We start from the raw sequence: 20,971 nt of genomic DNA, 5'->3' as shown, positions 1-20,971 counted from the left end.
TTGATAGGGTTCAGTGAGGCTTAGCTACCACCTGATTTCTTCCTCCCTCTAGTAGATATTTAATTGGAGTCAGTCCAGGCAGTCCGTCTCTCGGGGGGCATACCTGGGGCACTTCGGCAGGAAGTCTGCAATGATGTTACAGGCCTCCCTTTCTTCAAGAACTGGGCACTCCCTTCCTCCACCAACGGGGATGCGCTTCAGGCTGCGAGTCCTTGTCCTGTAGCCAGGAGACAAGTCCACCGATCGACACATCTTGGAACAGGGGCTCCACGAAGACCAGTCCGAGGTCTCGCAGGGTCTGGGCATAACGCACGACTGAAAGGTCACGGGGGAACTGTCCTGAATGCAAAGACTGGAACAAGAGTGGTCATGGGAAGTCAGTGATATCTTCAAAGTACAGTATATACCAATATACAGAACAGTTTGCCCTTATTGTGTAAACACATGCTTTATAGCCTGTAATTTTAATCAACCTCCACTATTCTGTTGGTGTTTGCTTTTGGTTGTACCATATCTCTCAGGGCTGCCGTGTTCAGGGATGATCAAAATCAGATGGTAGGAGCTGCTAGCTAGCACCAATAACGCCCCTGTTGGAAATGAGCACTCAGAGCCCCTAGAGTGGGAACGTGCTCTCATGCAGTCTAATGTGCAATGCACGAAAGTGCGGTCCATGTCGCCTCCCTTGAATTCAGCAGACTGGAAAGCTGAAGCTATGGTGCCCCTGCAAGAAGTCCTCTCTTCAGCTCTGCTGAGTCACAGAGGAAACTCTGCCCCATCTGGAGCCCTTCCTCACAAGATACATAGAGGGGTTCTTCACACCCAGCAGGTCATTTATTCTGCAACCCCAATCCTGCCAACAGGTCCAATAACAAAGCAATTCTTCAGATGGCTGTGAACCACTGTACAGACTGACATCCTGAGCAATGAAACTAAATATCTCACTGGTCTCTTGGCAACAAGAGATCAAATCTGTTTATTAATTAAGCTGCTCATCAGTAAACATGCAATGTAACTGTTTAACTGTTTAACTGGTCACTTTTATGTGTAAACAGCCTTTTCTACACTAAAATGGGAAGTCAGCCTGGTTTTTAAACAATTAACCTTCATTGTATATCTTTTTAATTTCTTCTTTATATTTTCATGTATTATTAATGACTTCTTCTTCTATTAGTGAATTCTCACTTCCAGTCTGAAATCTGGTTGTCACTATGCTTAATGCTAATGTGAGAAAGTGACAGTATCTTTCCAACAGTGAGAAGTCACTGAACTGTAACATGCAGGACAAAAGGTCTAGCAGCAAAATAGTTTAACTGTTGCAAAGTGAACTAGACTTGAGTACTTGAGTAGGTAATTATAAGGAAAACAAGGAAGCACCTGAAGAACAATTTCAATGATATATGAATTTTAATCAACAGCAAAAAACATATGTTTATAGTACGTCAAACTCTCTGATAAAAATACTGAGCTCATACAGGTGGCCTTGGGGTCACTCTTCATAATTTGCTGTAGTACCTTATACAGAAGCATTACAAAAACTGCATTACAAATGGCAAATCTATGGTGAACCTTAAAAGGGTATTACACAGTTAGACAATTCTTCTACAATAATTTTGTAAACAAGATTTTGTAAAATAATTACTTGCTTACTAACAGAAACAGGACCTTGCTACTGTATATTAAAATAATCAGCGTTCCAAACTGAAAGTCTGTGTTTGAATGAGAACTCCTTTGTGCCTGTGAAAGAAAGCCTTCTACATCAATATCAACATCAAGCCCGGCATCACACACTTGGCCAGGCGATCAGACACTTCTGTGCTTATGCATGCTTTGGCAGATACAGTACCATTTCCATTGGTGAGACAGGAAGAAAACTGGCAGACCATTTCAGGGAGTATGTCAGAGCTGAGGGGATCAAAGATCTCTCAAATCAATAGTTCCCCATTTCACCTCTAAGGGCCACGATTGTTATGATCTCTCCGTCTGCATCCTCACGCAGGGATTTTGGAAGCAATATTGCAGAAAGACACCTGAAACCCAAATTATCCTTAAACTTAGATCACACCTTCCCAGCTCTCTCAATGACATCTCTTTCTTCTCCTTCAAAATCCTCTCTATTCATTGCAGATTCTTGGTTTTCACACTTCTCCTCCTCTTCTCCCTGAGTTTGGACACTCATTCTCTACTGCTTTGTGCCCATTTCCTCACTGCTCCCTGCCCCTTCTTACCCACTAAGTCTTTCGTTCTCCAATGCCCCGTCATTTACGGCATTTACTCCTTTCCCCTCAGATCTGAAGGCTATGGAAGCGCATCGCTGCCAACAAAGAAAAGCCATCCTTGCCCTTATCTCGTAATTACGACAGGGTTATCTAGTAATTACGACAAAGTTATTGCATAATTCCAAGAAAATTATGAGATAAGGAATATCGATAAGGAATACAAGTCTCACGTATTTTATGTGATCACACGATAGTACAATTGTCAGACAATACCTACTGTATATCGCTACGTGCAGACTTACTGTACAGTTTTGAGCAGTGGAACGGGTGGCACATATAAATGTTCATAACGGAACCACCATTGCTTTGATCTCTAAATCGGACAAAACTGGTCCTCATGCTTAGAATGATTCTGTTCATATTTGCTAAATGCAAGATTTCATTAGGACTGAACTCCAGTCAAAAGTAAATCCGTACAAATTCTGCAGCGCCAGACATTGACACGTTCAGTGCACAACGTAACAGGTAGTACATGCACTGAAACAATCATTGCCACCTCGTAATTATGAGATAAGGGGGTGAATGTTTTTTTCCCTCGGTGGCAGCGATGCTCTTCCATAGGAGAAGGCTACATGCTGAAACGTTGTTTTTTTATCTTTCAGCATGGATTGAACCTCAACCTATTTAACCGTGATGCTATTCTGTCTGTAATGTAAAATAATTGCTTTTGAATTAATTGGTATTGAAAATAGTATTGTTGAACTCACAAGAACTTATAGAGATTGAATTGAAACTTTCTGCTGTTTCTGAAACCCGAAGACTGAGTCACAAGGGCTTTGACAAATATTCTTCCAAACTGCCACATACTGCTTTACCTGCCTACTGTGCGTCATTTACTCTTAGGACCTATGCAGACCTATCTGGTTTTTTTTGTATATGTGAGAAAACACTTTCATTTTGCAGTATAATTTGTTATGAGGAGGTGGTTTATTATCTGGCTGCTGAAGTATCTTTCCAATAACTCCATATATCACAAAAATACAAATAAATGTACTACATCACAAGGTACATAATTATAATTTTATCTGTTTAATTCCTACTGTTTAATTAATTATGTATAGTATAATGACTGTGATGTTCACTCCTGTGTGATTTTACTTGGTAATTAGACTGTAATTAAAGAAACTGCATAAAATGCAGCTCAGGTGGGAAATATATATTCAACACCAATACATAATATTAACTTGCCATTTGCCATTTTAAATGAGAATGCTAATTAGATATTGTAAATTATCTTTTTTCACTGGGAATTACAGCCGTGACACACCTGCAAAGGCCCAGTGCTGCTCACCTCTCTCTCTCTTTTCCTGAAAGGTGCAATAACAGAAAGTTCTTTTGCAAAAGCGGCTTTGTATTTAACACAAGAATCGACAGTAATACCGTTGTCTAGCAACTAGCAAAAAGCATTTTTCTAAAATGACTAGAACATGAAAAAAACATGACTAATTCATTGGCCCCTGTTGATGTTTAAATACAATCTATAAACGTATCTCTGTTCTTAACAAAAGACTGAAATTAGAAATTTTTAGTCAACAGTGTAATTGCTTGAGATGGAACACACGAGTTCACAAATCCAAAGGGACTTCAACTGACTTCATAGACGTTTAGTTGCTAATACTGTATGTAGCCAGAAGCTATTTTCATGGAATCAACAGCACTGTGCAGATAGAGGTTATGTGGGTTTCTGCACACCTCAGGCTTTCATTCCTGAATGAATGAGAGCCACATTACAGCCAAGATTCATTTAAGATGAATCTTGGATAGTATCCCATACAAATGAAAAATGCCACATGTTATTTTTTAATATCTACATAATATACATAGGAGGGATATTTAATTTGTTGTACATTGTGTGGAGGACAGTCATTTATAGTGATTCCTGAAATACATTTATGTTTTTTTATTATGCTTAAAGAATAAAAAAATACTTTAATTCAGGATGTGCATGAGCAAGAAGCACCAGAGATTGGCTTTTGCCTTCAGAGTAATAGTCGTTTGTAAGAAAATTCTGTCCGACCAGTAAGAAAATTAAATACGTTTCTAAATTTAAAAGATAACCACAGAATCCAATAAAGGGTTTGTCATGGTCAACATTCCACCCCTAGAGGGCGCTCCATTTACTCCTGTCAATAGTTCTGTGTGATCATTATGTATTCCAGGTGTGCTTTGTTGTGTCTCCCCCTATTTATTCTTAGCTCCTCCAGGGATGGGGCTCAACATTAGGGAAAGGATGTCGCAAGGCCCGCCTAACACCTGTATACCCTACGTCCATCTCCTGAGGGCATAGGCCACATCCCTGACACCTCCCGTTTCCTGAGCCCAGGGTCTGGAGGAACTCGCCTGTTCATCCCAGGACCTCCATGTTTTTCATGTGTTTGTGTTTTCCAACGTTCCCGGGGATTTTATCCTTGTCACGTCAGAGGATGGATCTATTGTTGATGACTCATGGACTGTGCCCTGACCTGCCTTTGGACCTGCTCAGATTCAGATGCTTCTTTGTCCCTCCCTTCACCGTCTCACAGACTATTACTGTTACTTTACTGCACCATTAAACCCCTATGTGTCTTCCCATACTCCGCCTCATGTCTCCTTCAGCTCTTACCTCTTCGCATAGGGTCTAACATAGCATCCGATACGGACTACAGAGCCAATCATAACAGAGTGAAAGTGGAACAGAGTATGAGGTGATATTAGTCCCAAAATAAAATTAAAAATAACTTTTTATCCTGGAGAGCAATAAATAATTTTACAACAAAACAAAAAACTATGAAAGCAATGTTGAAAATAAAGATACATAAAGAATTGTTTGAACACAGAATTAAAGAGGACATTTACACCAGTTGAAAGGCTGGGATGTGGATTGCTGCACAGCCATTCAAAGGATGCCGGGAGGAGTGAGCGTGGGAAATGTCCTACACAGCCAGGTGTGATGAAGCTGTTTTTCCTCTATCTGCATCTCTAATCAGATGTATTGGCATGGGCTAAAATGCGATACTTTCCCTGACATACCATGATACTGTTTATGAGGTGAAAATGAACATTACCATTTACAATATGCATATCATCATGTATAGAACAATGCTCATTCTGTAGCTTAAATCGGCATGTGGCATGTAGCTCCCATTGGTGTTGCACGTTGACTTCAAGAGATATAAAGAGTACTGTAGTGAACAGGAACTCCCTTTAGAGTTCTGACAGCAGGTTTAACTGAGGATTTTCTTGTGAATACTGAAAATAATATTTCAGACGTTCCATATAGTGAATTCACTTCACAATGCAGATCCTCACGTTGAACTCAGGTAATCTCAAAATTGCCTTGAATCAATTATATGCAAATTCCAGCAGTATCCTTTCATAAACATGGATGTCTCTGTAGACTGATATTAAACTATTCAGCTCTGCTGAACCCCTACTGCATTAAAAGCATGACAATTTTCTTCCTGCAGTAACCATGCTGATAACATAAATGGTGCTCAGATCAACTAGAGCAGATCAAGATGCAGTGTTGTAATGCATCCCATCTAAACCTCATGATTGTTTTTTTAAAATAAAGATTCATAATAACACCAAATTACAGGATGTGCCATGCTAACCATACCAGCAGCCTCATTTCAGAGCCTCCTGCTTTGCAATTACAATGTAATATGATCAAAAAACAGCATTCTCATTTTACACTCAATATCTGACACTTACTATCTATTTAGTATAATTACTTAAAAGAAGATCTTTTAAAAAAGAAGTTGTGCTGTATTTAGGCAAAAAGAGCCAAAGAGCCAAAAACAAATGCTTCTATAATTGAGAACATATTAACTAAATTCCTAAACATAGTCATCAACCTAAATTGACTTTAATGAAACTGACGTTAGAAATTATTCATTCTCAAGAAAAGATTGTTCTCACATACAAATACCCTGTCAATCTAGAAATAATGTATGTTTTAAAAGCTACGTTTTTATGTATTTATAACATAATGACTACTGTATTTATAACATTATGACTAACTTTTAAAACGCTGGGTTTGTGTGGAGGGTCAACTTCTTACACTTAGGTTGGGTGATTGCCATGGCTTCAAGAGAAATTGTTTTCTGAAAATCAGTAACCTGTTCCAAAACCTTTTATTCAAGAACAAATCTTTCTATCCTGCCGGTAAGCAAGAACTACACACACTGTATTTAGAAATGAATACTCTTCATTTCCTCAATGCAGATGAAAGTATTGTTTTATTGTGTGCGTATGTTAGAAGACATCATACCTTAGCATTGCGTTCTTGCCATCACTTCTTGTGCACCTGACCTGTCTGGTCTGGTATCCTATCTCTATGTCCCAGGACTTTGAGTGGTGATGATGATGATGGTGAGTGCTCTGCACTTGCAGCTTCACAGAGCTCTTCTCTGCAGATTCAGTGCTGAAATCCAGCATGGTCCTTCCACTCAGCCTGGCCTCCTTCTGACGAGGGAGTCTGCATTCACTCCATGGCCCAACCTTAAGGCTGTATCGGAACTCATCCTCTCCAACAGAGCAAGAGAGCTGATTGCTGCAGGTCCTCGTCTCCGTCAAGTTAGGACAGTTTGCACCCCCGTACACAGGCGTAGCCAGCACAGCCCGCGTGCGGTGCTGTAACCCCGTTCCACACGTCTTGCTGCAGTCAGACCAGGGAGAAAACTCCGACACCACACAGTCGTGTGGACAGGGAATGAGGCAAGCCTGCTCAACAGCTGGCCTCTGTGAAAAAAACTCACAGATCCTCTCAGTTACCACTGTCCTGTTGGACTTCCGAATGCAGTGAGCCTTCCTTTGCTGTATTCCGTGCTGTGCAGTGACACACTCTGAGGTCCTTACTTTCAGTTCATTAGAAAAATAAGGAACCAAGACACATGGGCCCCACTCGGTCACTTCCCACTCAAAGAGTTCTTGGTGCCATTCACAGACTTTGAAACATTCCCTCTGGCTTTCCGGCTTCTCCGTGTGTCTGCAGTTGGAGTGGTGCGTTGTCCAGCCCTCTGAGTGCACACACCACACAGTTCTTGTCTGCACTCCTCCAGGCCCGCAGTCTTCGCCCATGCATCTGCCCCACTGACCTGCCAAAAGAAAACACACAATACCTTCCTTAGATCTGAGCCTGGCCCACACTTTACATTTTATAGGAATAAGAACATGAAATAAACATGGCATAAATACTGTAAATCTTTAACTGCCCCTCAATTGTGCCACCTTGTTAACCTGGGTAATTGACTTACCTGGTGGTAAGAAACATTCCTGGGATTGAAAGTATTCTATTTTGTGTATGTTTTTGGTTATTAAGTCACTTTTGTTTAAAAAAATGGGTGTTCTTGGTAATTATGTATAGGACTATACCTATCTAAAATGCTGAATTCTGTTGTCTAGTGATTGATTAACATATTGAACTAGAATGGTAAATTGTATCAATTTCTGTTTTCACAAAACACAGAGATCATCTACTAATATATATACTGTATATATTTTCAATTTATATATATAGGTATATATAATTTTATCCAACATAGAATATACTTTTGACAGTAGAGGACCTGTGTGTTTCAGACATCAATATTTTGTCTTCCAGATGGTGAAGTGGAAAAATGTTCAGCAAATTACAATATGAATTTGGTTATTGTGTTGTAGAGACTGTGTTGCAAAGTGTTTTAGTAAACACTTCACAAGGGTGAATATGCACAATTTGTGATTTCATTATGATTTTAATATTTTTAGAAAGATAAGTCACAAAAGAACAGGGTCAGTTTTTTTAAAGCATTTTTTCATTTTCTTCTAATATGGGGATAAGTGTGTACATTATTAATATCACAGAGGGATAATATTTTCTATCTTGAGAACCTGCCAGAGATGAGCCCTCTCTGAAAATAACTTAAAAATTGTACTTGTCACAAGGGCTTGTGAAACTTTACTGGGGAGGTCAGTAAGGGGTTAGCAAGAAATTGTCAGAAGGCAGTCAGGTGTTGCTCAGCAGCAACATGTGTAGTGAACAGCAAACCATGAAAAAGTGTGATAATCGCTGCAAAGCCAGCTCCCTTAGTGAGGTCAGTGGGAGGACAATCGCATTATAACTCAGTGATAACCTTTCTGCTCTTCACATATGATAGAACTCAAAATCCATTGCACAATAACTACAGTACAAACAAGCAGACTCATTGGCCATGAGAAGTGATATATCACAGTCACAACTCCAGGTGTCCAGCAAGTCTTTGCTCCTTAGTTAAAACATTAATCTTGACATACAGTGCCAGAAATTCCCTTTCCTATTCTAACAAATTTCCAAGCATCACTTTAATAGAAGATATTTAACTATAACCATCAACATACTGATTACAATATTCTTTGAATGATCTAATACAGTATACTGTATTTTTTTGGATGCAACATGTGGCATGCGATGTGAATGCAACAGTATAGGAAGAAAGTATACTGTACATGCAACAGTTCAATAAGATTCTTAGAGTTTATCTGATGTACAGTAGCTCTCCTGGCTAAGGCCGGTTTGTCAGCCTCGCCTAGATTTAATTTAGGATTCTAACCTACCTCCCAGATTTGTGTTATCACTTTGTTATAATTCCATTAAAGGGAACCTGTGTTTGGTATTTTGGTGGATAGCAGGTGCAATATCTACCACTGAAAGACACCTGTGACTCATAATAATAAAATACACAGCAAAGTGCACTACCAAAATCTTATAATTTGTTTTCTAATCATCACTGTGGTTCATCATCAGTACATCAGAATATATCCATTGCATATAAGCACTTCATTACACTTGATTTAAGACTGTGCATGTAACTGCACAGTTTACAGATTTTTAAACTACTTTATCCGACAAACAGCAAAAAGACGTTTTGATCATTTGAATTAGTAGGTTGTTATGGATATCAGACTGTATACAATGACTTCAGGGCGAAATTATTAAACAGCATTTGCAAAAAAATCTCAATTCTATTGTTACGACCCCAAGTGTCTAGGGGAAAAGGGGTGTAACATTTAGGATAGTTCTTTTGGAAGCAGGGGGGGTTTGGTGAGGGACTAGGAAGTATGATAACAAGAGTAAGGAACTAGAGTGGTGCCAAAGGAAAGAAAATAACAAACAAAAATGGAGCTGGCTAGGACAGTGAGGGAAAGCTAATCTGACTACAAGAGTAAACCCTAAACACATGGTCTTCGGCGTCTTCAACACCCTAGCTAACCTGCAATGACTACCCAAAACCATACGAGACAAACGGCACTCACCCGTACTAAACTAGTGTACTAATACAAAATCAACTAAGTGTGTAAGTGTACCCAACAACCTAAACTAACCTTATATACAAAAGTTCACACAAAAACACAAGTGAACCAGGAAGACAAATAAGGGAAAACAAGAGTAATAAATAGGAGCAGGGTACAAAAAGAACACAAAAGTTGAACATGTAACACTGGGGCAAGGTAATGACAAAACAAGGATGAACACACAAACAAACGAAAGTACAAAGAAACTAACGTAAATCCAACAAAACAACAAAGCCGAAGCTATAAGAAAATACACACACACAAAGCAAAACAAACCAACAAACGAAGCCGAAGCAATAACCCGAAGCGATAACCAAAACCAATCGGGACCAAAGTCAAACAAAAGGCCTCTCTTTGCTGAAAGCCTCCATGTTATATAGTGAATAAGATGTGTTCTGATTGGCTGAGGCTAATTAATGATGACGTCATACTGAAACAGTGGAGTGATGGTGGGCCAATGGGGAAGGGAGAACAATCAAGGGTCAGCAGTGTGGAACATAGAAAAAAACACACACAGAACACACACTGGAACGTAATTGTAATGTAATTTGGAAAAATAAAAATAATAAAAAGTGGACAAATCATTTTAATATTGTTTTCTGCAGGTTTCAGAGTACAATGTCAGTACATTAATATATTATATTGTTGCAACACTTCAATTATTTTAATCCTACACTTGGTGTTTTGGGGAATTGCAGCTCTGTGATTCTGACTGATTAAGCTCTGAAAGGCCTGGTAAACACTCTTCAGGAGCAGTTCACTGGTACTCTGATGCTGAATAATCACACTGGCTGTCACTGTCTTGCTCCACAGAGAAAGAAAACAAATAGCCTCAGGTTTATTAATTTATGGAGCACTTACTACATCAAAGCACTACCACAAAACTCCTCAAGTCATTGAAAACAGATATATGAAGGACTCATAATTACAGCTGAGATGAACTATCCTCCTTTAAGTGTGCTTTTGTGTGTGTGTATTTATAAACTAACCACACCATGAACAACAATTACCATATGCAATACAAACTGTTTAAATATTCCTTCAATGTGACCAACAGTGAGTGATATGACTTTTCAACTAAAAGTATGAAATAAAATGTTAAATGTTAAACAATAATAATATAAACTGTTTTTAATTCCATTCTTTTCACATTCTTTTGAGAGAATTGTAATGGTTACTGATGTAGTTTTGCATGCATATCAGTTTGAGGTCAGTGGCTCTTTTGCAGTTTATTTAAGAATAAGAATAAGAGCTCTAACTGCATAATTAGTTCAATCTTGTCCTATCAGCATCCATATCCATCCGAGGTCCAGGATATGACGAGGCTGTCTGCAAGTTCTTCCCAGATGCAGGATTTGCTGTCTCAGAATACAAGCTCTGTGGTGCAGATCTCTGATAGATTCTGTCTCTTTAATACAATAGCAAAAGCTTTGATTAGCAGTGGGTGCATTACAAATCAGAAAGTGGAGTTCATCTGGCTGAAACATGGCACTTACTGAATGAGTATTTGCTGTTAAATGAGGTTATATCCACTGGATTGGTTTTGTTGAAAGATCTCTCAACTTTGGCCAGCATGGCGGCTTAGCAGCCATTCATCACTTACAGTAAGCGCTGGTCTAGACACCTGTGCAGAATGTTACATCCTTTGATTGCTTATTTTTCAACACAAAAGGAGCTCACTCTCTGCTTGGTTCTGGTGTGCTATCCCCTCAGGATCCCCTCAGTTATTTGTGCTTTGCCCGAAGAAGGCCCACAGCCGAAATGTTGTGTTTCTTTTCTTCTCTTTTTAGCATTGAATAAACCTTTACCAGTGCTTTGTCCAAATTATACAATAAAAACTATACAATAACATTGAATCCATCTTTTGGGGTTTTAATATACAGGTCAATTTACATAACTGCTGAACTACTGCTTTGTTGATATACAGATTCCTCTGTAACAATGACACTGTTAAGACCAAGTGTCTAGGGGTATTGGGGTGTAACATTTAGGATAATTCTTATGGAAGCAATTGGGTTTTGGTGAGGGACTAGGAAGCGTGATAACAAGGGTAAGGAACTAGAGTGGTGCCAAAGGAAATAACAAACAAAATGGAGTTGGCTAGGACAGTGAGGGAAAGCTAACCTGACTGCAAAAGAAAACCCGAAACACACGGTCTTCAGCGTCTTCAACACCCTAACTAACCTCCACTGACTACCCAAAACCATACAAGACAAATGGCACTCACCCATACAAAACTAGTGTTACTAACACAAAATCAATTAAGTGTGTAAAGTGTACCCAACAACCTAAACTAACCTTATATACAAAAGTTCACACCAAAAACACAAGTGAACCAGGAGTACAAATAAGGGAAAACAAGAGTGATCAACAGGAACAGGGTACAAAAGAACACAAAAGTTGAACATGTAGCATGTTAGGGCAAGGTAATGGCAAAACAAGGATAAACACACAAACAAACAAAAGTACAAAGAAACTAACAGAAAACCGACAAAACAACAAAGCTGAAACTATACGAAAAAACACACACACAAAGCAAAACAAAACAAACCAATGAAGCCGAAGCAATAACCAGAAGCGAATCGAAGCGATAACCAAAACCAAACGGTACCAAAGTCAAACGAAAGGCCTCTCCTTGCTGAGATCCTCCATGAGAGCTAATTGATGATTACGTCATACTGAAAGTGTCGTGTGCTGGTGGGCCAAAGGGGAAGGGAGAACAATCAAGGGTCAGCAGTGTGGACATAACAGAAGAAACACACACAGAACACACACTGGGACGTAACAGACACTTTAGCACAAACTATTAGCAGCTCCTGTGAACATTCATTGTTTCTTATGCTCTTTCATTTGCCCGGTAAACAAACTCTTGTCTGCAAAGGCAACAGGGGGAAGCCTTGATCACTCATGAACGAAGGCAGAGCTGATAGTTAAACTCTGTGTATACGAATAATATCAGCAGACCTGCAGATCCTCCTTCTGCTTTTAATGAGAAGCATGGTAGTAATCCCACAGCCCTCCCTACAAGACCCCCTGTTAATACTATTCACAAGCTGAAGACTTCTGAGTCATAGGCCTCTCTCAGCACCCAGTGAGGTTAATTTTCTTAAGATGTGAAAAGATGACTGTGCTTCCTAATCTTCAAGCAAGAATTACTACTAGTGGCTTAAAACAACTACAGTATATAGACTGTCACCTGTAGGAAACATTCACTTATGCTTTGTTTTTTCAAATATTTTGTAAATTATTTGATTGGGTGTGCCATTTTTATACAGTGCCCTCCAGATATTATTTATTAATCATTCATAATACAATTCTTCAGATTTATTAAGGTATATGATCCCAAAGTAGAACAAAAGTTGAAGAAAGATCATATAAAGGAAAGAGTTATTCATGGAATAATATGTCTGGCTTAAAAAATTCTAAAAGTGTTATATATGTAATCATAATAGAAGTGCATAGAGCAAAGTCATAACTGTCAGAAATAAATAATTGAAATCCAGACATAATTCCAGAAATCATGAGAATAACAGTTATTCACCCCTTTTCAAATTAAATTCAACAGAAACAAAGTTCAGAGTTATAGACTGCTTTTTGCAAAGGAGGCCTCCAGAACTATATAGTGGGTGCCCCCTTACCCTGGGGTGTAAAAAAAGTTAATATTTGGAAAAGTAGTAGCAGCATCATCATGATTAAAGTCAGAGACATCTTTAAAGACTGCAGGCAAATGGTCATGGTTCTCCACAGCTATACTGTATGCTTGAAGGTCTATTATGTTGTGGATCCTGGAGCCTTTGATAAGATTATGAGTCATGAACAAGCTGGTTCCTGCTACCAAGACACTGAAGTGTGGCTGAGAATGAATATTCCAGAGTGCCAATGGTCCAAAGCCTACATTTACAGTAAACTGACAAAGATGTGGTCAATAAGGGCTCCAGATCGCCATCCACCTGACATTTTGTATTCAAAGAAAGGCATTCACAAATGGAAGCCAAAGACCCTGGAGTACCAAGTACAATCCTGCCTGGAGGTCTGAAAGCCCCCCAGAAGTGCCAGAAGCTCAGCACACAGCAAGAGGAATCTTTATAATATTCCAGCCTAGGAGGATTTACTAAATTATAACTAGAGTGTAAAGTCTCAATAAATGTGACCTTCATGTTTTCTGTACTGACTGTATCTATGAAAAATATGACTTCACTTTGCAAAGCAAATTCATAGTTAAGGCTTTAATAAGAAATACGTTATTTAATCTTTATATCTTTCAGTTATACAAAGTTTTGCTCCTGCTTCATGCGCGTGTGAATAAATCTGGGATTGACCATATACAAGAAAGATAGATTGGGCAAAAAGAAGCCTGACTTTTTCTTTTTTTAATGAGCTACCTGAAGTTGCACTTGCAAGATTCTATTATTTATTTTAGTCTGGTGCATCCTTAATTACTAAGTTTATGGAGCAAATCATAGTCTTATGTGTTTTCACACAATCCAGCTTTCATCATTTCCTGAATCAGCTAATTCTATGCAGGTGTCTGCATAATCTCCTTCAAACCCTTGAAACGTATTAATGGCTAACATTTAATTACCAAATAATCACCTTGGTTCAGTTACTTGCAAGACAGCTATTCAAGTACAATTACCATATCTTCTATTTTGTGGAGTATTCCTTCCTTAATTAAAAGAAATTCTAAATCTCCTTCTGGCACAGATAATGGGAGATGTTACATGATAAAAAATGTTGCACTGGCAAAGTATGGAAACAGCTGGAAGGGAACTAAACAATATTTGTTTCCGTTATGGCAAATCATGAAGCATATGTAAGCCAGCCTCATGAAATTCCTCATACATGTATTGTATCAAACAAAGTAAGAGATAACAAACTAAAATATTATGATGAAATATTCTGGTTGTCTTTCTACATTTACAGTGTATAAGCAATCACAGACACCAAAATGTCCCATAAGAGTAGCCCTTCACAGTTAGCTGAAATGCTTTGTTAATGAGTTTTCTTCAGGGTACAATAATATTAAAGACACTACAATCTCATTTATAAACCTCAGTCAGCCTGCATCCTTAAACCAGGAATATGCTGCCTTAATCTGCTTAATTCTCACATTCATTGATGTCTGCCAAGTGATTTAATATGCACTTCAGAGACAGTTTATTATTAACAATAACCATGCTATTTTGCTATGATAATTTATGTTCCTCCAACAGTCTCCATGTTATACTTTATTTCCCCAAAGCGTTATTTTTAATAAGTCCATATAGATTGATATTGTCTTTGTGAGGCAGAACAGTGGCAGGGGGCTTCCCTGTATCCACATTTAAGAACTGGTTCCATTGCCATGCTGAGGAAGTTCAATGTGTTTCACTTGGGTACCCCCTCTTAATTCAAATTCAGATAGACAGGGGACATTTCATGGTTGTGCTATTAACAGGACATGGCTTTGCTTGCTCCCAGAGAACATGTAGTCAGCAGAGCTCCATGTACAGTAATACTTTAAATTATGTTGTGGTGCTTGGGTTGCCTTTGTGCTTTATCGTATGTAGGAGGGACCTGATGTTGCACCTGTAGCTGGAACTATTACATGAGCAGCACCGGACTCCAGTACTTCTGTCTGAATTTGGCTCAGGACTATTTGAACTGCCCTCACAGGCAAAAACATTGTTTGCATTTTCAGTTGTGTTTGCATAACTGGCCACGTTTTATTTTATTCCAAAACAAAGAATTTGATAATTATTTTGCATAAATTTATTCAAGTTAATTAATATTGCTTTCAGTCAGGTGACATATTACTGCATTCTCCAACAGTCTGTAGACCATAATTAAATTTCCTTAAGTTTTCACCCTCTTTGCAGATGGTTGGCCTACAGCTCACTAATTTTAATAAAAGTTTTATTTTTGTCTGAACAGAGCAACTCGCTCTGGAAGAAAAGATGAGAGTGAACATATGGAGACCTTTATTTTTCAGAAAAAAACATTAGAAGACTTCAAACCACTTTCAATAATGAATATTAATGACTATTGCACTACTACAGAGATTAAAACAAGAGTCTGGTGTTTCTATTTAACATGCGAACTAGTGACAGCAGCAATTCAACTTCCCAGTCTCACTCATATCACACTGCATCACAACCCTCTCTTCCAGCAGCATTAATTAGTGAAATGCTAACAAGCTATTCTATGATATTCAGAGCTTTCTGCTTTTTGTCGGCTGTACTTTGAAATCCAATATTAACAGCTTTTGTTACAGATTCTGCTTTTGTAAAAGGTCTTAGAATAATATCTATGGTACGATTTAAATGTAATGTCTATGGCTGATTAAATTGCATCAGATTATTAAATCTTGTCCATTTAGTGTAAAATAAAATTAAGACAAATTTCTTAAGAAGCCTTAAACTAAAATCTATTCAATATGATAACTAACGATGGGGTTATTTTCATCCATCAACAAGGTTTAGGCTCACTGTATGGAACAAAAATAACAAAAACATATTGTTTTCAGAGCTCAGAACCAACTGTCTTCAATTCTCTGTGAAACAAGATAAAATACAAAACCATATGAGCAGGATGGGAGGACAAAAGCACAGAATGCCTCTGTTTTTTCTCTTATAATAGATTTGCATTGAATGTGTTTTATAGCAAGTGCAGAAGCTCTGCTGTTATCAAAGGATTATTTCAATGTCATCAACAGTGGTGAGAAAACGTTTGTGAACCCTCAATATAATTATGGAATTAGAATTTCCTACCATGATACCCTTGTTTTATCAAAAACAGTCCTTTATTAAATTGCCAAAAGGGTTTATATTTACTAATTCAGCGTTGTTTGAGATGCAATTGTGTATGATGTAGAAAAAATACTATAAATGAATGATTAAGAATCAGTGTATGCAAAATAATAAGTGAGCCCCTAATTTAGCACAATTAATGGGGTAATTAGAATCAGTTGGATAAATAAGTAGGAATAATGAAGCCAATTCATAGATGGGGATTATTAGGAGGCCATGATTGGTAAAGGCCAATGGGAAATTTGGCCAGGACGCCGGGGTTACACCCCTACTCTTTTGGAGAAACGCCCTGTTTTAATGACCAAAGAGTCAGGATCTTACTTTTTAATGTTTTGTTTTGTATTTTTTACTTTTCTAGTGAACTACTAGAGGATGATTGCTGGAATTCTTTTTGTTGTTCTTTGACAAAGCTGACAAAAGGTAATCCCATGTGTCCTGAATTGGATTTGTAGTTATTAAGTACTTTTATCTTAGACGCTACCATCTTGTTATCCTTTAATATGGCAGTACTGTATATTCTGGATAGATATGATAACTTTCTTTTTTAAAAAAGTTTTCTGATTCAAAACATTTGGGTACATTCCGGCACATCAATTATGCAACAGAAGAATAATTAAAACAAGAACGCACATTTGCTATTATTTATCTATGTATATCAGAAAACACTTTTATAGACTAAGTTGTTTTACAGCAGCAGTGTTGGTGTACAGACGGACAGAAAGAAGGAAAACGACAGGGACAACATATTTGCAGAGAAGGTCAAGTGTCAAGTAATGATATGGCTACAGGTATGAATGAGTTCTTCAATCTGTTGGTTTTGGAGTTGGGGAGTCGGTATCTGCATTCTGATGGGAGTAGCTGGAAGACCTTGTATTTAAATACGTGTTAAAAGTTCCCATGCAGTGACATGTGAACAGTGTGCAATCATAATGATCAATTCACCTCATCAGTTCTGTCCATCATTCTCTAAACCCAGAGCCTAATTCCAACATGGCACTCAGGTCATTACAGCCTCAGTGTGTGGTGTTTTTTTATGTGACTGGGCATTATACTCCAAGCAGTATCCACTCTGTTTGATGCCCAGAGTTGACATGACCACCAAAGTATACCATTTTTATTTTTCCAAAAGATTTTGATAACCTCAAAAGCTCTCTTCTGAAATGGTGTGTGAAAACTAAACAGATTTGCCTCTATCCAACTGTCAGTAGAGCTTGTTTCGTTTCTTTCCAATAAAGATAATTTTTACTAGATTCACAGTTGCAGTTATAGGGATGGGAATGTGCTCTATTGAAATGGCAGCATCTTTTCTTAATTCTGCATGTAAAGATATGTTTAAAAGCCAAACCAAAAGAAAAGAGGGCACTAATTACAGCAGCGGTGTTAGGTATAATTGCAGTGATAGTGATATTCTATTCAGATACAATCTTGCTGCAGTAATTATATTTAGAATGGAAAATGTGGAATAACCACAGACAATGAAGTTTTCACTTATTTACATTAAATAATAAAACACTAATTACAGGTATCAGAATAAAAAAACTGAATAGCTTTAATGTGTTACAATTAAAAACAGACTTTGATTAATCATTTTCATTAAGGAATATTGTCTGTATATGTTGCTTTTCTGTATATGTGCAAAGAAGATGGAAGATGCAGATACTCATTTACTGCAGTACAATGTTTGCCTCTTACCTTAAGGCTACCTTAATCATAACCCCATCCTTGATTCTTAAATGTATTTTAACTGAAATTAGCTCTGTTGCTAATATTACATGTAGCTGAAATCATAAACCTTCAGGGCTGTAAATTTAAGTCAGTAAATTTATCTTGAGGTGTGGTGGATCATTACTCAAACTTCTATCATGTTCTGAAATTGTTATAATATAAACACGGCAACATAGACATGAGTGAGCTGTGACAGATCTGCTATCTGAATTACACAATTTAATTACAAATATCCTTGTTCCAAAATTCAATTATAATCAAGAGCACAGTTATATTTTAAGTATAACTAATTAAGAATTTCAACTTGCAAATGACTCCAGAGCTGACAGGAAGAATGTGCTCATTCTGCAATCGAGAGACATCATAATACAATCATCAACCAGCACTGCAAGGGTGGCAGCTGACTGAAAACAGTTTAATTAGGAACAATTAGAAGGTAAGATCTGATACAAAAATATTGGAATGAACTACTTTCTGTTTGCAATTATTTTCCAATAATGTAGTCATTATCTGATATTAATAGGCAGTTAATGGTTTTAATTAGACATGTTGATTATAGCTTCATCTGAAGGCTAATTTACTTATCCCTTCAGGAATCTACAAGATCACAAAGTCAATTCCAGTTGTTTTTTTCTTTACTGAGAGTTTCCTCTCACTTGTATTTTCATTATCTTGCTAATGAAAAAAAAGTCTGATTGCACCTCTGAATACATCAGGCCACAGCACTGTTAGTACTGCACTTGTCATGGTTGAAACTCAGAAGAAGACATGGGTGCTCATACAGTGCCCTCCTTAACCCAGCAAGCAACCTGGCTCCTGTCTTTGTTTAATACCAACAAAGTATTAACCTTAACAGATTGAAAGGAAAGCAGCCTGGACTTTATTTTTTATAGTTCCTGTCAGTTTTCTCTTTTGATTTTCGAATATCAATTTGTGTTGCACTTCCACACTGTTAAATTCAGTACCTTAACAAAAGAATATAAAAGAGAAATGTTAAAGGCTTCTACAGTAGAAACAAATCGATGAGCAGGGTAAGAGGCTTTCAAAGACCAACCCCTGTGATGCTGAAGTCCATCAGGGTTGTGTAAGGCCACTTGGAGCAGCAGCTAGACTATGTTTAGCCTCTACGGTATGAAATCAGCTTCTCCGCAATGTCAGTATGTACTCAATGGAACTGCTGTGTACAATCATCAACCTACAGCAACATAGAACAGCAGGGCAAGAAAACTCATGTTAAGCTTTCACTGGTAAAAAACGGGGTCTTTCAGAGACTCCACAGATGTGTTTTAAATACCGTGGTGGGTTGGTTTAAGAGCAGCCACAAAGTTTGTTTGTATTGTGTTAGAAAAACAAGAAGTTCAGCTTTAACTATCACGTATTTATATTTTTACATTTCTAGGGAAGAAAAACAATGTTGACCAGGTTTTCTGCCATTGGTTTTGGAAGGAAGGAAAAATCCCAAACAAAGCAAGAAAACAAGCAAGACACAGAAATGTGTGGCAGGAGATCCATCTTTACCTTTGTGCTTTCAGTCTAATAAAACATCTGCAATTTTCAGGAAATAGCTGATGGAGTATCACAGGTTTTTGAGAAGGAAACCACAGAGCAATAACACCAATATGTAATAGTGATGAGGGTAATTTAAAATGTGTATGTAATTTTAATTCACTACATTTGCAGAATCCATCTTATATTTTTATGTACTGTACCTGTCTTTTCATAGATTTGAGCTGATGTGGCTTTTCAAAGTAGGAGAATGTTATTAAACCTTGTCAAATTTAATTGTAGTTACTCAGCAGGACGAGTCTATATACTGATGATGAACAGAAATGAAAGAATGCAGACAGCATAGATTCATAAATTCAAGCCTGCCATTTAAACATTGGTTTCTCAACTCTGAACTTTAAAAGACAGGTTCTGATGTACTGCAAAATCTATTTTTTTAGTCTCCTGTAGTCTGACATAACCATAACACCATCTTAAAAGACTTCTGTCTGAAATGTGAATTATAAAACACTATGTTAATCATGGTTACTACAGAGGATTTACTTTCACTTACTAGATATAGTATGTAAGAATCATAACTCAAATAATCCTCAAAGGCAAAGTCAAGCCAGTAGACAACATCAGAAGAAATGAAATGAAACATAAACCAGATGACAAAAGCAGAAACTATCAGTCATGCTCCCTCTGGAAAGCTGCAGAGTGAGCTAGTGTTTGCCAAGGCAGCTGGCCACATCTCCACCCATCTTTCAGTCTGAGCCAGTTGCCATTGAAACGTTCTCTGACAGGAAATCTGAATCACCTGTGGGCAATGTGCAACCATGCCCATCTCAGGTGGTTCAGAATACTTAAGCTCTACTCAGAAAATACTCAGAGCGCTGGTATAGAGTTCACTCTGACCTTACCTTCGCTCTTTATTTCTGTTCCTGAGTTCCCTTGTGCTTCTCTTTGTTTCTTCCTGGTTACTTGACCCAAGCTTTGATCCGATTACATCACTGGCTTTGCTTACTTGTGCATTAGAACAATGTTTTTCTCATGCTAAAAACCTCGCCTGCTTGTCTCAGCTGCGATTCTGGTTTTGTCACTTTGTGCGCTCAGGGTGTCTCTCCGTGTTCAAATCATGCTTGCGTCAGACCTCTAATCCTGGACTCTGCTTGCCTGCACCATGCAGGTGCAGGACCTGTGCATATTTTGTTTGTAATATTTGACTGTAAGACAATTGCTTGCTTAAACAATATTTAAAGTTCAGTATCTAATTTCGGGGGATCATTTTAGATTGTGCTTTTGTGATGAATATACAGTAGTTGTGCCCCCCACTGGGAATCTGTCACAGCTGATCCCAGACAGCTTCTGAGCCACACAGCACCACTCCCCAGACAGCACAGA

At 38.0% G+C, this 20,971-nt stretch overlaps 1 protein-coding gene across 2 annotated transcripts in view; it reads right to left on the bottom strand.

The window, feature by feature from the left end:
* The window catches only part of thsd7ba (thrombospondin, type I, domain containing 7Ba), a 191,792-nt gene that overhangs the window by 106,416 nt on the left and 64,405 nt on the right, over nucleotides 1–20,971 (bottom strand). For both annotated transcript variants that reach the window (XM_015358247.2, XM_069196635.1), the window contains 2 exons: nucleotides 6,529–7,354; nucleotides 104–352 (listed from right to left, as the gene is read on the bottom strand). In XM_015358247.2, coding sequence (XP_015213733.2) covers nucleotides 104–352; nucleotides 6,529–7,354 — 1,075 coding nt within the window. The remainder of the gene's footprint in view (nucleotides 1–103; nucleotides 353–6,528; nucleotides 7,355–20,971) is intronic.

Source organism: Lepisosteus oculatus, chromosome 12 (genome assembly GCF_040954835.1).
Source record: "Lepisosteus oculatus isolate fLepOcu1 chromosome 12, fLepOcu1.hap2, whole genome shotgun sequence".
NCBI classification, from domain to species: Eukaryota; Metazoa; Chordata; class Actinopteri; order Semionotiformes; family Lepisosteidae; genus Lepisosteus; species Lepisosteus oculatus.
Note: the sequence above shows the minus strand (reverse complement) of the source record. Positions and strands in the feature narration are given on the sequence as shown.